Below are 17,513 nucleotides of genomic sequence, written 5' to 3' on the forward strand. Positions count from 1 at the left end.
CACTTAAGTAAGGGCAGAGGCATCCTTAAATAGGACGTCTGATGCCATCATGTACTGTGCGTGCGCCTGTGCGCATATTCCTGTGCACGCATGTGTGTGCCTGGTCACAATCCTGCTGGAAATGCTGCGCATGTGCGCATTCCGACGTGCCAGACGTCTCACAGGAATTCCCTGACAGAGCTCCATGGGTAGGGACTTGCGCTCTAAAATAATGCACAAGATATTTAAGTGGGCTATTTAGAGTACCTCTTAGCTGGCAATCTATTGCAGATTTCCCACCCCGTGAAAGAGAGTCCTGCAGCCATACACCCCTGAAGGGGGGGGGGGGTCAGCGGAGGGACAGCATGACAGGTGCAGGGACAGCCCTATCGCCGATTTAAGCTAGCAGCCTCGGGCCGCTTTAAGAAGTAGGGTTAGGCGGAGCTACGGCATGGTACGTGATAGCGGCGTACCATGCTTTCACTCAGAGAGCAGAGGAGGAAGCGATTCCCACCCACCCTCCCTGGTTATATTGAGTGTGTCAGGTTGGGGGTTATAGAGGTGGGCTGCAGGCGGCGCTTGGGGATTTTTAAGTAGGAAAGGGGAGGTTTCAGGTAGAAAAGACTGTTGTACCCATCCATGGGATGGGGGTGGTTAATGTACTTTCAGGTTAAGAGGGGTTAACCTGGAAGGGTTAAAAAGGGGTAGGTCACTGCGATGGTTTGGGTATAGCCTCCGAGACAGGGGATTCCGTCTGGAGGTCAAGAGGTCAAAAAGTGGGAAGTCATTCGCAGTGACCAGTGTGTTGTTATGCTGGTACCCATGACCCGTTTAAAGGCTGGGAATGTTTACAATTGAAAGTTATTTATGGTATTTTATTAAAGTATATATTTTTGTTAATGAATTAAGGCCAGTTGGCCATTTACTCCATACCTTGTCCGTGGTTTGTTAAAGGTGGGGATCAGGTTTTGGAGGGGGGTGCCTGTCATGGGTGGAAGGTTATGGATACGCATTTAAAGGGGCTTAAGTCCTACAAATGTCAAGACCTCAGTGGTACATTTGGCAGATGGTAGCAGATTGAATCTTCTTGAATTCAGTCAATACTAGTTCTAGGCTAGCCAGAATATATTACCAATGGGTTACAGTGCCCCAGAAGAATCAGTATCTGGGCCAACTTTACCATCTTCTGAAAATGTGGATCCAATGCAGCCCCAGGGACCTCCTGGACCCCCAGTGAAAACAGCGACTTTGTGAAAGTCAGAGTCTAGCCACATCTTTTCCATACTTCCTACAATGGAGTTCTGAGCCCTCTATTCCCTATCTGAGAGACTCTATCTGTGATATATTGGAGAACGAGGGGGTGCCTATGTTCCATCAATATTTTTGTCTGCACTCCCACCCTAGGTGTGCATGCTGGGTTATCCCCTGATATTATCATGTGTTTGCTGCCAAGTTTAGTCAGGTCATTGTAGTCAAAGGTTTTCTTCATATGAATAGGGAATTCATCTCACATAGAGATACTAACAAAGTGTTCATGGCTAGTTCATACTATTACCATATCTGGGCATTGTATTGGATGAGGGTCTCAGTGTTAACACACCAATGGTAACAATATACAATATAATTACTGGAATTGTGCTTGTCTCCGCTGCAGGATTCCTTGATTAATGACAAAAGGAGATACGTGGCAACCCGTCCAAGTAACGACTAAGCAGATGTTGAAGCCTCAAGATGTGAACTGGTCTTCTCATGTAATCTTTGTCCCTATCCCTGAAGTTACTCTATGATGGTCCTGTAGCCCACTGGTGTTAAGGCTGGTCTAGGTTCATGCACCTCAATCTTCAATTTAGATAATATTTTGGCCAAAATATAAGGTTAATAACCATGCGCTAACCACAGACAGTGGCGGCACATGCTCTGTGGGTGCACGGGCGCTGCTCCCCCATCCATGCGCCAGGCCCCTTTCAGGAGGCCGGATGCATGGATTCCCATGGTGGGGGTGGTACTTTTTGAAGCACCTGATTAGAGCCAGAGGCTCTAATAGGCTTCAAAATAGGGTGGGATCAGGACGCACTCTCTGTACGACGATAGCGAATGAATTTTCGCTATTTTCACACTAAGCTTCCTCCCCGCCAACCAGGAGGCAGGGCGTCAGACCTGTTTCCTGTTTGGCCAAAGCACCAGGCCACCCTATTGGATGCCTGGCACTTAGGAAGAGGAGTGGAGGAGACACGCGCTGAAGTGGAGTTCGCCGCCTCTCTGGTGCATTGGAGAGGAGCTGCTGCAGTGCTGCGGTAAGTCCCCTCGGCTCTGACAGAGCTGCGCGTGGGGGGATTTGGGGGTGCTGCCAGAGCCGCGAGTGGGGGGGGATCAGTGGGCACAGTAGCTTTATATGATGGGCACAAGTGGCTGCATATACTGGGCACAAGTGGTTGCATTTTGCGGGCACAAGTGACTGCATTTGATGGGCACAAGTGGCTGCATATGATGGGCACAAGTGGCTGCATTTGATGGGCACAAGTGTCTGCATATGATGGGCACAAGTGGCTGCATATGATGGACACAAGTGGCTGCATATGATGGACACAAGTGGCTGCATATGATGGACACAAGTGGCTGCATATGATGGGCACAATGGCTGCATATGATGGGCACAGTGGCTGCATTTGATGGGCACAAAGGCTGCAATTGATGGGCACAGTGGCTGCATTTGATGGGCACAGTGAGGCTGCAATTGATGAGGGGGGGTTTCAGTATTTTTTCAGTTTGTTTGCTCCCCCCAAAAATTTAGAGCACCAGCCGCCACTGACCACAGATGATGGACACCGAGACTCTCTTTTTGATCCTGCCATACTGAGGATTCCTGATCACAAAATCTCATTCCTAGTAGAGAAACCTGCCTATCAGAACCAGATTTTGAGGTTTTCTTATCACAAGCAGGCTTTTCATTTCTAATAGAGATACGCCTACCAGTAACAGTTTTCAAGGAATCCTCATCACAAGTGGACATCCCATTCCTAATGGAGATGCTAGCCTGTCAGAGCTAGTTTCAAAAGAATACCCATCACAAGCAGAGATCTCATACCTAATAGAGATACCAGCCCACAAGAGCCAGTTTAGAAGGAATATTGTCAGGAGCTTGTAGCATTCCTGCTCCATCATAGCTGCTAGTTCCAGCAATCCTGGTTTTGGCTATGATGCATCCTTGTCTGTCTGTCCACCTGCAAGGTGATTGATGTGTCCAGTTTCTGGATGGAGATAAAACCTGATTTATGCCAGCCAAGCCTGCAGTCTCATGCTTGTGATATTGCATTTGTTGCATGTGCTCCAACCTACCTGGTTGTCTGCCCTGCTCTGCTAGATTGGATTCCCTCGTTGATGATCTCAGATGGGATATCGACTACTCTCTGATCTCTGCCTGCTTTTTGACTACTTATTTGACCCTGACTATTCTAAACCTTGCCTGATTTGTACCTGGACTGTCATTAAACCACTCTGCCTGTCTGCCAACCGCAAATACCTGTTTGTTCAGTTCACGCATGCCCCGGCCTGGTGGCCAGATACCATAGCATTGTGTATAAGTCCTGGGGGCAACCGAGTACCGGTAGGCCTGCTTGCCTTATGGGAAAGGGGGCTGCTATGGATGAACAACACAGAAGCCAGCTATAGTGTCTGACCAACTGCGTTGGGGGTAAGCGTGACAACTATTCATTCATGGAATCCCATTCATAACAGAGATACCAGCCCATCAGAGAGAATATTGAGAGACTGCTTAACGCGATCAGACATCTCCTTCCTAAAGTTTGTTCCAGTCTACTGTAGCCAGTTTTTGAGACTTCCACATCACTTCCTAAGAGAGATACCAGCCAACTGGTTTGGGGATGGATCGCTTCGCAAAACTTACCAAAGACAATGACTTCCTGGTGGAAAGAGACTTCTACTTGATGGCATGGATGGACAGGATTTGGCGTGTTATTTATTCCTCTAACGTAAGGCTGCTGAATTCATGCTTCGAATGATGGAATACTGATTTTGTTACGTGTTACTGTGCCAATATAATATGCTTTAAAAAAAAATTAAAAATGCTGCACTAAGTCACAAAGTAGTTATTTTCTAGCTTCAGCAACTTGAGGTCTAAGTGCCACAGTGGTCACGCTAAGTAATTTTTTTTAGTGGCACCCAGAAGATCATCTCTCTTAAATTTCTCATCTCTTTAAAAACCTCATTGTAATAAAGTTTGTTAAATGTTATCTAGTCTGTAGTGTAAATCTTATATTTGAAAAAGGTGGCCTTTGCATTATTGGATCCACATATCTGTAGGAATTGATTGTTCCACACCTGAAGACCATAGTAAGTCCATCATTAAGTGTAACCTAATCAGAAAATTAAGAAAAAGTGTGTGCCGCTGACATGTACATCCTACAGGCCAGGGGTGTTGCTAGGATTGTGAAATACAGGAGGAGTGAGGAACCTTTGAGCATTCCATGTAGATTAATACCGGGGCGCACCACTGCAATCACTATGGCCAAATTGTGTTATCAGTGGCAATCAAAGAAAAATTTTCAAGGTTCTCATACAAAATGTGTCAGGTCCATAATGGTACCAGGAATGAGCTGTGAATTTCCTTATGAATATTCAAATTAAATTCTACTGGACTATGGCCAGTTTAAGACAGTTGTGACCAGAACAAGCGTCCCGTTAGAAGATTTCCCTTCTATTCCTTTGACTCAAAACTTTGGATTTCTCCACCACTTAGGTTGGATTTACACCTTTTCCATTTTTGATGAATGCATTTTCAATGAAGACACGCATCAACACACACATTTTGTTACATTGATATTCTTTCTGACACGTGTTGGCTTTACAGTATATACAATGTGTATGGCGATGTGTGTTATGGCCGCACAACAATACATATTGATTGGCACCGACGTTTCTTTCTTTGATTCAATTGGAAAACACCTCAAGAATAGGGATGCGCTCGGTGTTCAACTCGAACGCATATTCGACTCGAACATCGGCCGTTCGTCTGTTCAGCAAATTCAGAACTTTGTGGACCGTTTGCACCAAATTCGTGTGGCACCAACGGCCCACAAAGCACTACGCCATCGCAGTGCATTGCTGGCTTATGATTGGCCAAGCATGCACTATGACCCCGCATGCTTGGCCAATCACAGCGCCGGCAGCGAGGAGAGCCATAAGTGGCCAATTATAGCTCAGGGGGTTTAGTACACGCCCCGCACTATATAAGGCCACCAGAGCAGCGGCCTTGTTTAGTGTGTTCCAGCGTGCAGGGAAAGAGCTAGATAGGCAAGGGCAGTGTGTTCTTTTCTCAGGCATCTTAAAGTTAAAGTGGTGTTGTGTGCCTCCAGCACAGTATACACCTGTATCTACCCTTTATTGCTGGTGTTCTATAATAAAGGCATCTGCAGGAGTTAGTGGGTGTTGTGTGGGTGGGTGCTGTGTGCCTCCAGCACAGTATACACCTGTGTCTACCCTTTATTGCTGGTGTTCTATAATAAAGGCATCTGCAGGAGTTAATGGGTGTTGTGTGCCTCCAGCACAGCACAATATACACCTGTATCTACCCTTTATTGCTGGTGTTCTCTAATACAGTCATCTGCAGGAGTTAAAGTGGGTGTTGTGTGGGTGGGTGTTGTGTGCCTCCAGCACAGTATACACCTGTGTCTACCCTTTATTGCTGGTGTTCTATAATAAAGGCATCTGCAGGAGTTAATGGGTGTTGTGTGCCTCCAGCACAGCACAATATACACCTGTATCTACCCTTTATTGCTGGTGTTCTCTAATACAGTCATCTGCAGGAGTTAAAGTGGGTGTTGTGTGCCTCCAGCACAGTATACACTTGAAGATACCCCTTATTGCTGGTGTTGTCTGTTGCATATCTTGCATATTATCCTTTAAAATTAGCACTTTTGATTTTGAACGTTCGAGTCCCATAGACTTTAATAGGGTTCTAAAGTTCGTATGAATTTTAGGTCTATTCGAAGGTTCTGGTGCGAACCGGGGGGTGTTCGGCTCATCCCTACTCAAGAAGGGAAAGCACATAGGTGTGAATAGGCCCAACCAGTCCCGGTGAGAATTGTCCCCAAGACAACATTCTCTAAATACTTGGATGGGCCTTTTACCTTCTGCATTTGTCTGAGTTCAGCAGACTCATGGAAATGCAAGAACATTTTTATTTACAATATTATATAAAAATATCATCAGAAACATCAGAAATTTGCCCATTAGTGCTGGCCTAATGGGCAAACACTCCTTTACACCACCAACACCCCTCACCCATTCACAGTACTCCTCTTTCAGATGCTGTGATCTCAGCTCTGAAGGAGGAGGCTATACTATACCCTCCATTGAGGTCTAAGTGGTGAACTATCTCTATTCAGGAGCGACATCTCTCATTAGTGGTGGCCTAGTGGGCAAATTCCCTATTAACATCCTGACCCCAGTTCTCCTCTTTCAGATGCTGTGATTATATGTCTGAATGAGGAGGATATAGCATACCCTCCATCAATGTTTAAGTGGAGAACTATCTCTACTCAGGACCAACATATCTCATTAGTACAGGTCTTGTGGGCAAACACCCCTTTACACCGCCAATGCCCCCTGTGACGGAACCGATCCGACACTCCGATTGAGTGCTTTCATCTATATACCGCTTCCTAAGTCCTGGAACACAAGTCCAATTGATCTGGCTATAGGAACCCCCAAGCACTAGACGACACCAGTCTTAGGAGTACATCAGGAATGACCTTTATTTGAGATCTCACACAAAATATATATACAGCGGAGTGACTAAAACCTAACCTAATTAGCATGAGCTAATTATCTAATCAACACTCAGACTAGTTTGACTGAAGGGATACGACTTTTCGGCTCCTAGCTCACAATTGAATAAACATTACTATAAACATAAACAAAGGATTAATTAGCACAAACAACAACATTTGGAATGTCCTTACAAGCCAGACTAGACTCATTTACACAACAGACAGGTGGCTGGAGTTGATGACATTAGCATCTGACAGTGTGTGTCCCAACAGCATGAGACAACACACATTATATATACATATATACAGCATTGAATCTGACTAGCACAGATTATAGTGGGGTTCTCATTCACCCTGTGCCCCTTAAAATCCAGGGCCCATAATCAGTCGGCAAGAGGCTCGCATTCAGTCCTCTCAAAAAGCCTGTGTCCGGTCTGTCACCCCTCCCCCCCCCCCCCATCATAGTACTCCTCTTTCAGATGCTGTGATCTCAGGTCTGAATGAGGAGAATATATCATATTTTCGATCAATGTCTAAATGGTGAACTATCTCTACTCAGGATCAACATATCTCATTAGTGATGGCCTAGTGGGCAAACCTACTTTGCCTACCAGAACGCCTATAAAAGACCACAGGCATAATCTGTGTTTTGCTGATCATTTCAGGATCTTCAGGTCTCCTGCTGGAGGAGGAGGTCTTCCCAAACCCGGCCAATTCAGACACATTATTTTCATGTTGCCATCTCCATTTCCTCACCATTTGTCCTCTTCTCAGTCTGGCTTGTCGGCCTGTGTAGATAAACCTACTTTGCCTACCAGAACGCCTATAAAAAAGACCACAGGCATAATCTGTGTTTTGCTGATCATTTGAGGATCTTCGGGTCTCCTGCTGGATGAGGTCTTCCCACACCCGGCCAATTCAGACACATTATTTTCATGTTGCCATCTCCATTTCCTCACCATTTGTGCTCTTTTCAGTCTGGCTTGTTGGCCTGTATAGATAAACCTACTTTGCCTACCAGAATGCCTATAAAAAGACCACAGGCACAATCTCCGTTTTACTAATCACACCCCATCCATCAGGAGATCTGTGGATCTTGATATGATCAGTAAAACGCAGATAGCGCCTAGGATCTTCTAGGCATCCTTCATTAGACTGATACAGAGAGTCTGGATTTAGGAAGGTTAGCTTTGTCACCTATAATGACGACTTCTCTGCATGTGTCACCGTTTCCATACATCGGAGGGATGCAGACGTGTCCATCCAACCACAAGAGGGAGCTCTGAGCTTAGATCTGATGGCCATACCAACCGCTACCACAAAAAAAAATATTATAATGATGATGACAATTTTCAGCTTTCAGCGCTGTCACACTATGTATAAAAATTCAAAATTTATCAAAATTTTTATTACATTATTTTTCTGTTTTTAACTATTTCATTTTATAACTTACTGTGGCCAGAGCAATACAGTGTTACCATAGTAAAACTGTATTACTCTGGGAAAGTGATCAGGATTTTTTTTTTACTTACTATTATTGCTTATGCCGGTCAATTTCACTGTGATAAGCAACCATATTTACTGAATGAAATGGATTCATTGAGTGTTTACTATTGTGGTTAGCTGTGATTGGCCAATCGTTAATCGCATGATGGGCTGTAGTTTGCCCTGTCTGTACCATGTGATTGCTGTGACCAATCAAAGAGATCAACGCAATAGAACACAATGCATGGCTTGAAAGGAGGCCATCCACTGTGTCCAAGTGTCATGTGATCTTCTGTGATTGGTCAGAGTGATCATATGGTACCGGCAGAGACTAATACACCGGTCCGGTGGACACAACGGGTGACAGATTGCGCAGCCGCTCGGCCCTCGGGGGTGCGCGCAAGTTGCATTTTGGGAGGATGTCATATCCGGAACAGTGAATGTCCCACCCGGTCATCATTTGTCTATAGACCAGACAGGAACTGGTTAATAATAAAGCTGTATATTTTTAGTTTCTACCTGGATGTGTCATGCATTTCAATTGGATTATGCACAATGGAGGAATGGTAGTCTACGTCTGGTTGTTTTTTTTTTTTTTTTTGGGGGGGGGGGGATATTTAACCCCCAATACTGGCTTTCAGACAACCACCCATCCTCAGACAGAAAATTATCAGAAGGAATGATGATGAAGTCACAGATAAAGGAACCAAATCCTGCAACAAAAAAAACGTTGCCTACTGTGAAACCAAATCAACAGGATGGTCCTGTTCCCCTGACAATTGACACGAAACGCGTTGGGGGAGGCTCGACTTGTGATGTTATCACGCTTGCAGAGGCTTAGATGGTGTAGCATTTGTATTGTGTGTTGTTAGATTTGTTGTCGTTCAGTCGTTTAGTTGTGTCTGACTCTTCGTGACCCCATGGACCATAGCGTGCCAGGCTTTTCTGCCCTCCACCGCCTCCCGGAGTTTGCTTAACTTCATTTTCATTGTTTTGATGGTGCTATCTATCCATCCTGTCATCCTCTTCTCCTTTTTTCCTTCCATGTTTTGAGTCCTCTTTTCGCATTTGGTGGCCAAAGTATTTGAGGTTCAGCTTCAGGATCTGTCCTTCCAGTAAATATCCAGGGTTGATTTCCTTCAGGATCGATTGGTTTGATCTTCTTGCCACCCAAGGGACTTTCAAGAGTCTTCTCCAATAGTTACATAGTAGGTGAGGTTGAAAAAAAGACACAAGTCCATCAAGTCAAACCTATGTGTAGGGATGAGCCAAACACGCACCCCGGTTCGGTTGACAGCAGATCATGCAAGCAGGCAAAAAATGTCTGCGAACACCGAACGCGAAATATCAAAAGTGCTAATTTTAAAGGCGTATATGCAAGTTATTGCCATAAAAAGTGTTTGGGGACCCGGGTCCTGCCCCAGGGGACATGTATCAATGCAAAAAAAGTTTAAAAAATTGCAGTTTTTTCAAGAGCAGTGATTTTAATAATGCTTAAAGTGAAACAAAAATGAAATATTCCTTTAACTATCGTGCCTGGGGGTCCCCTTAGTCTGCCTGTAAAGTGGCGCATCTTCACTGCGTTTATAACAGTACCATAGCAAAATTACATTTCTAATGGAAAAAAATGTCATTTAAAATTGCTTGCGGCTGTAATGTATTGTCGGATCCCGGCAATATAGATAAAAATCATTGACCCCCCCCCCCCCCCAGTCCATTACCAGGCCCTTTGGGTCTGGTATGAATATAAAGGGGAACCCTGCACCAAAATTTTTAAAAAAATGTTGTGGGTTTCCCCCCAAAATCCATACCAGAAAGGGTCTGGTATGGATAATAAGGGGAACCCCGCACCAAATTTTAAAAATAAATGACGTGGGGGTCCCCTTCAAAATCCAGACCTGAGAGGTCTGGTATGGATTTTAAGGGGAACCCCGTGCCAAAATCAAAAAAATGCCATGGGGGTCCCCCCCAAAATCCATGCCAGACCCTTATCCGAGCATGCAACCTGGCAGGCCACAGGAAAAGAGAGGAGGGAATGAGAGAGCAACCCTCCTCATGAACCATACCAGACCACATGCCCTCAACATGGGGAGGGTACATTGTACCCCTACTCATTCACGAAAAAGGTGTCAAAAACTAAAATGACAGGAGACACTTTTTGACAATACCTTTATTAAAAAAAAAAAAGTGTCCCACGATATCCATCCACCTTCAGTCATGGCGCAGACGACCGCAAAAAAACAAAAAACGGAAAAACTCAACCTCCCGTGGGAGCCTTTCCGTTGACTTCAGCCTTCTCGCGCTGACAGCTCTTATATAGCCAATGGCGGGGCCACTCGGTGACGTAACCTGGTGACCCCGCCCCTTCTGATGTAAGAGAAGGTGGGGTCACACGTTTGTGGCCCTGCCCTCAGCTATATAACAGCTGTCATTGCGAAAAGGCTGCAGTCAGCGGGAAGCCTCCCACGGAGGCAGAGTTTTTCCACTTTCCTTTTTTTTTTCCGGTCCGTCTGCACCATGATTGAAGATGGATGGACATTGCGGGACACTTTTTTTGTTTTTTAAATAAAGGAATTGTGAAAAACTGTCTCCTGTAATTTTTACTTTTTTGACACGTTTTTTGGTGAAAGGGTAGGGGGTACAATGTACCCGATACCAATTCACACAGGGGGGGCCAAGATCTGGGGGTCCCCTTGTTAAAGGGGGCTTCCACATTCCGATAAGCCCCCTGCCCGCACACCCCCACAACCACCGGGCAAGGGTTGTGGGCAAGAGGCTCTTGTCCCTATCAACATGGGGACAAGGTGCTTTGGGGGGGGGGGGGGGCATGTAGCCTGGAATAGTTCAGCGGCCTGCCAGGTTGCGTGCTCGGATAAGGGTCTGGTATGGATTTTGGAGGGGACCCCCACGCCATTTTTTTTTTACATTTTGGTGTGGGATTCCCTTTAAAATCCATACCAGACCTGAAGGGCCTGGTAATGAACTGGGAGGGGGGAACTCATGCCGTTTTTTTTAATGATTGTTATGTATATTGCCAGGATCCGATAACACATTACAGCTGCGAGCAGTTTTAAACTACATTTTTTCCTTTAGAAATGTAATTTTGGTGCTCTTATTCATTACACTATGCACGGCCGCTATGTAAGCAGCCTTACATAGCGTGGGGTGTGGACTCAGCCCGCTGAGCCATGATTGGCCAAAGGCACCCTGCCTTTGGCCAATCGTGGCTCTCACAGCAAAGTGTGCTGTGATTGGCCAAAGCATGCAGGTCAGATGCATGCTTTAGCCAATCAGCAGCCGTCAATGCACTGTGTTCTCACATTGACGATCTTGCAGTGCATTATGGGGCGTTCGACGGGCTCTCAAATTTTCTGCGAACGCCCCATAATGTTCTAAATTTGGCGAACTCCGAGACTTCAATGGGAGGACAGCCCTGCAGGGAAAGGCCCCCAGCAAGAAGCCACATCTGCACTTGCGGGAATGCTGTCTCCTATGGTAACAGTCCTTTACCAGTCTCTAACTCAAATGTAACAGTTCTTTCAGCTCCACTACAACTGCTCCTTGTAGCTCTTCAACACTGAGCTCCTGGTCTCTCACTAGACCCAATGATTCACTGACTCTGAATCCCTGGAGCTCCTCCAAGGTTGGCGGTGGTATCTCCCTCAAGTGTCACCCACGCTTCCCTGCTGGGTCCCTAGCTTGGCACTCCAGATACTTCTCAAGCTTCACCCCTGCTAACCGGCTCTGTCCTTGGCTTGATGTACAAGGCTGCTCTGCAAGTGTCTCCTCCGCTGTTTGGGTCCCTGACTTGATCACCGCCTGAAGTTTCCCAAATATTCACCGTGCCATTTCGGTGAGAATGTGGTTCCGGTACTTGCTTCAGTTACTCACTGTGGTCCCTGGTAAAGGCGATTGGTACCTATGTGGCGAAAGCTTCCCTTCTACCTCTGGTTGGACTTCAAGCTGCGCTGCTCTCTCACTTCTGGATAGGCCCTCACACAGCCTAGCAGCCAGATGTCCCTGGGATAGGCCCAATCTCCAGCCTAGCAGGCCTGGTATGGATTTTAAGGGGAACCTCATGCTAAAATTTAAACAAAAATGGCGTAGGGGTCCCCTTCAAAATCTATACAAGACCCTTATCCAAGCACGCAACCTGGCAGGCCGCTGAACCGTACCAGGCCACATGCCCTCAACATGGAGAGGGCGCTTTGGGGTCCCCCCCAAAGCACCTTGTCCCCATGTTGATAGGGACAAGAGCCTCTTGCCCACAACCCTTGCCCGGTGGTTGTGAGGGTCTTCGGGGAAGGGGACTTATCGGAATCTGGAAGTAAAAATGACAGGGGCATACGACACACGTCCACCCAGACAGACGTCCAGGTGGCACACAACCTGGATCACCTGACCTCATCCAAATATATAGGCTCCCCCAGCAGGCTAAGGGATTCAAGAAAACCCTTGCTCATTGGCTGAGATACCCCATGTATCCATAACTTGACCTCGAGTTGTCCTTCTCATATCTAATACCACCAAGTGCCTGGCCACCAAGTGGTAAAGAGAAAAGTACAAAAAGACCAATCTTAGGGAGAAATCAATAGATCTCTATCAATCAATCAAGATAACACTTGGCAAGTAAATTTGTGAGGAGCCCCTTAACTAAACTCCAGGGTGCTATATTTATGGTCCAACTTTCACAGCCATAGGTTACTACTTGGGAATACCAAAGCTTTGACTAGACTTTGTCGGTAGGGTGACGTCTCTGCTTTAATGTTGTCTAGGTTTGCCATTGCTTTCCTCCCACGAAGCAAGCGTCTCTAAATTTCATGGCTACAGTCACCGTCTGCCGCAATCTAGGAGTCTAGGAAGACAAAATCTGCTACTGTTTCCATTCCTTCTCCTTCTATTTGCCGAGAAGTGATGGGACCGGTTGCCAGGAACTTCGTTTTCTTAATGTTCAATTTCAGGCCAGCTTTTGCGCTTTCCTCTTTCACCTTCATTCGTCTCTTAATCTTTAGTTCTTCTTCACTTTCTGCCATTAGTGTGGTATCTGGCTCTATATAAAATGCCATAGCAGCAGTTTTACCCTCTGTTCCTTTTCCCAATACGGTTCATGGTGATATCCGGCCTGGAAAAACCAATGGTTGGTGGTCTGACGTGGACGGCCAATGAACGCCTGGAATCATTTGTTAACGACATGTGTTATTGATCTCTGTTATAAGGGATCAACATACTACGGTAAGAGGCTCATCCAGGTCTTCAGGAAAAAACTCAAGACCTTCCTCTTCTAGAAGCTGGACAACAAAGCTCCGCACAGCGCCTTGATGCGATTCAGTTCGCTTTGTGCGCTATACAAATTATTAATTCATTCATTCATTCATATTTGTGGTGGACATCATCGGTGGAAGGCTGGAACCTTTCATACAATTATTCGTTTGGTGGACTGCTTCGTAATCTTTAATTCTTCATTTTTTTCTATATTGGTTTTAGGACTTTTTTTTTTTTTTACACATTTGTGATTTGTTTAGGTGCACACTTATCATTTGTGTACCCACTTGCCCTCCAGAAGATTTACCCCCCTTCATGATCAGGCCATTGTTTGCATTAGGGTACTACGGTACTTTAACTGACAATTGCGCTGTTATTCAACGCTGTACTCAAATAAAACTGACGTAATTTCCCCCTCACAAATAGAGCTTTCTCTTGGTGGTATTTGATCCCCTCTGTGCTTTTTCTGCGTTATAAACATGAAAAGTCGACCGTTTTGAAAAAAAAAAACAGTATTTTTTATTTTCTACTACAGCGAGAGGAAAAAAAGTATTTGACCCCCCCCTGGCTGATTTTGTATGTTTGCCCTCTGACAAAGAAATGATCGGTCTATATGTAGCGGTGTCCCCGTGGGGTCGCTGCGTGTTTCTACATCACACATTTCACCCTCTGCTGGTCAGACATTGGTTTTGGCACACTTTCCCAGACAATGAATAGTCTCTTGCTTGTTTTTGTTGTTTTGATGGGCACAGTGGCGGCATTTGATGGCACAGTGGCGGAAATTGATGGCACAGTGGCGGCATTTGATGGCATTGTAGCTGTGTTTGATGGCACAGTGGCTGCATTTGATGGGCACAGTGGCTGCGTTTGATGGCACAGTGGCTGCATTTGATGGCACAGTGGCTGCGTTTGATGGCACAGTGGCTGCGCTTAATGGCACAGTGGTGGCATTTGATGGCATAGTGGCTGTGTTTGATGGCACAGTGGCGGCAATTGATGGGACATTGGCTGCATTTGATGGCATAGTGGCTGTGTTTGATGGCACAGTGGTGGCAATTGATGGCACAGTGGCTGTGTTTGATGGGCACAGTGGTGGCAATTGATGGCACAGTGGCTGCGTTTGATGGGCACAGTGACGGCAATTGATGTGCACATTATCTGCGTTTGATGGCACAGTGGCTGCATTTGATGGGCACAGTGGCTGCATTTGATGTCACAGTTGCAGCATCTGATGGCACAGTGGCTGCGTTTGATGGGCACAGTGACGGCAATTGATGTGCACATTATCTGCGTTTGATGGCACAGTGGCTGCATTTGATGGGCACAGTGGCTGCATTTGATGTCACAGTTGCAGCATCTGATGGCACAGTGGCTGCGTTTGATGGCACAATGGCTGCGTTTGATGGCACAGTGGCAGCATTTGATGGCACATTGGCTGCGTTTTATGGCACAGTGGCTGCATTTGATGGCACAGTGGCTGCGTTTGATGGCATAGTGGCGGCGATTGATGGCACCGTGCCTGCGTTTGATGGCACAGTGGCTGCGCTTAATGGCACAGTGGCTGCGTTTGATGGCACAGTGGCTGCGTTTGATGGCACAGTGCCTGCGTTTGGCCCAGTGGCTGCGCTTGATGGCACAGTGGCTGCCTTTGATGGCACAGTGGCTGCGTTTCATGGCACAGTGGCTGCGTTTGGCACAGTGGCTGCATTTCATGGCACAGTGGCTGCGTTTGATGGGCACAATGGCTGCGTTTGATGGGCACAGTGGCTGCGTTTGATGGGCACAGTGGCTGCATTTCATGGCACAGTGGCTGTGTTTGATGGTACAGTGGCAGCAATTGATGGGCACAGTGGCTGTGTTTGGTGGCACAGTGGCTGTGTTTGATGGTACAGTGGCAGCAATTGATGGGCATAGTGGCTGCATTTGATGGCACAGTGGCTGCGTTTGATGGTACAGTGGCAGCAATTGATGGGCACAGTGGCTGCATTTGATGGTGTTTTTTTCTGAATTTTTCAGCTTGTTTGTGCCCCCACAAAAAATGTTGAGCACCGCCCGGCCACCACTGCATCTGACCAAAGCATTTCAGGTATTACAAGGGCAATTACTGGTTGCTACGTGGTCGTTGGAGGTGAATGTAACGGAAGAGTTTTATTGAAGTATGAGAGTTTTCTACGTGTCGGACTCTCCCATGTGACACAATCATTGAATCTCATTGTGTGAGTCTTTTCCTTCCCTCCTCTGGGAGCTGCAGACCTTTCACAATCCCAGCAATCGGACGGCACTCCAGGGGGCGTCACTACAAACAGGGGCGCACGAGCAACTGATTCAGAGTGTCCTTGGATTTGTTTTACTACAAAAGCCTTTTACCCAACCAGCTTATACCACAGGTGCCACCTTATCTTCCTGGCTGTGTGTCTGTCCTTATCACGATCTAGGACCTTCCCATGTATACAATATCTTACTACTCAGTTATACAATGGGTTAATGATATACCTGTTGTAGAACCACGCCCATTTTAAATTAATTCCCCGCCTCTAATTAAAGTGCATTCTCTGCCTACAGTAGCTTGCTGAACACCTGGCATCCAAGGAAACCTTTTCTTTAAATGTTGGCAACTACAACGTTGGGAAAGTTCTGTTCTCCGTCCTCTGATCTCCTCCTCCTCCTCAGATCTCCTCCTCCTCATCCTCCTCTGATCTCCTCCTCCTCCTCCTCAGATCTCCTCCTCCTCATCCTCCTCTGATCTCCTCCTCCTCCTCAGATCTCCTCCTCCTCCTCCTCAGATCTCCTCATCCTATGATCTCCTCATCCTCTGATCTCCTCTGCCCGTCCCGGGACATCCCAGATATTGTACGATCCTCGCCTTTCCCTGGGACTCCTCATCTTATCATATTCTCCTGCTATGATCTCCTCCTCCTCATCCTCTGATCTCCTACTCATCATCCTCCTCTGATCTCCTCCTCCTCCTCCTCCTCTGATCTCCTCCTCCTCATCCTATGATCTCCTCTTCCTCCTCATCCTCCTCATATCTCCTCCTCCTCATCCTATTATCTTCTCTGCCTCACCCCCCTCAGATCTCCCCCTCCTTATCCTCCTCAGATCTCCTCCTCCTCATCCTCCTCAGATCTCCTCCTCCTCATCCTCCTCAGATCTCCTCCTCCTTATCCTCCTCAGATCTCCTCATCCTCCTCAGTTCTCCTCCTCCTCATCCTATGATCTCCTCCTCAGATTTCCTCCTCCTCAGTTCTCCTCCTCCTCATCCTATGATCTCCTCCTTCTTAGATCTCCTCCTCCTCTTCCTCCTCAGTTCTCCTCCTCATCCTATGATCTCCTCCTCCTCAGATCTCCTCAACCTCCTCTGATCTCCTCCTCTTCATCCTATGATCTCCTCCTCCTCATCCTCCTCAGTTCTCCTCCTCCTCATCCTATGATCTCCTCCTCCTTCTCAATTCTCCTCCTCCTGATCCTATGATCTCCTCCTCCTCAGATCTCCTCCTTATCCTCCGATCTCCTCCTCCTCAGGTCTCCTCCTCCTCCTCTGATCTCCTCCTCTTCATCCTATGATCTCCTCCTCCTCATTTCTCCTCCTCCTCCTTATCCTATGATCTCCTCCTCCTCCTCAGTTCTCCTCCTCCTGATCCTATGATCTCCTCCTCCTCAGATCTCCTCCTTATCCTCCGATCTCCTCCTCCTCAGGTCTCCTCCTCCTCCCCCTCCTCCTCTGATCTCCTCATCCTATGATCTCCTCCTCCTCTGATCTTCTCCTCCTCATCCTATGATCTCCTCCTCTGATCTTCTCCTCCTTGTCCTCCTCTGATCTCTTCCCGTGTAGAAATTGACTTCCACCTTCTCTAGGCATTGATCAGTTCCCCAGAGATTTATACCTCACACTTCGGATCTTCTACCATGTAAGTCCGTTTATTCTTATAACTTATTGATTGTTGTATTGATCAGGATATTGATCACATCTCTCTCTACATTCACTGAGAGTTTATTCTT

The 17,513-nt window shown here is 46.6% G+C and overlaps 2 protein-coding genes across 3 annotated transcripts in view; both read left to right on the plus strand.

Moving 5' to 3' along the window:
- The window catches only part of LOC143961822 (phospholipid scramblase 1-like), a 53,205-nt gene extending 48,976 nt beyond the window's left edge, over positions 1–4,229 (plus strand). For both annotated transcript variants that reach the window (XM_077471156.1, XM_077471155.1), the window contains exon 7: positions 1,634–4,229. In XM_077471156.1, the coding sequence (XP_077327282.1) occupies positions 1,634–1,690 (57 nt within the window). In that variant the 3' untranslated portion in view covers positions 1,691–4,229. The remainder of the gene's footprint in view (positions 1–1,633) is intronic.
- An 11,848-nt stretch (positions 4,230–16,077) lies between these two features.
- The window catches only part of LOC143961824 (phospholipid scramblase 1-like), a 69,411-nt gene continuing 67,975 nt past the window's right edge, over positions 16,078–17,513 (plus strand). The window contains exon 1 of the mRNA XM_077471157.1: positions 16,078–17,422. The gene's annotated coding sequence lies outside the window, so the exon portion shown is untranslated. The remainder of the gene's footprint in view (positions 17,423–17,513) is intronic.

This window comes from Lithobates pipiens, unplaced genomic scaffold (genome assembly GCF_037356315.1).
Source record: "Lithobates pipiens isolate NorthernLeopardFrog02 unplaced genomic scaffold, aLitPip1_a1.2 Scaffold_8, whole genome shotgun sequence".
Taxonomy (NCBI): Eukaryota; Metazoa; Chordata; class Amphibia; order Anura; family Ranidae; genus Lithobates; species Lithobates pipiens.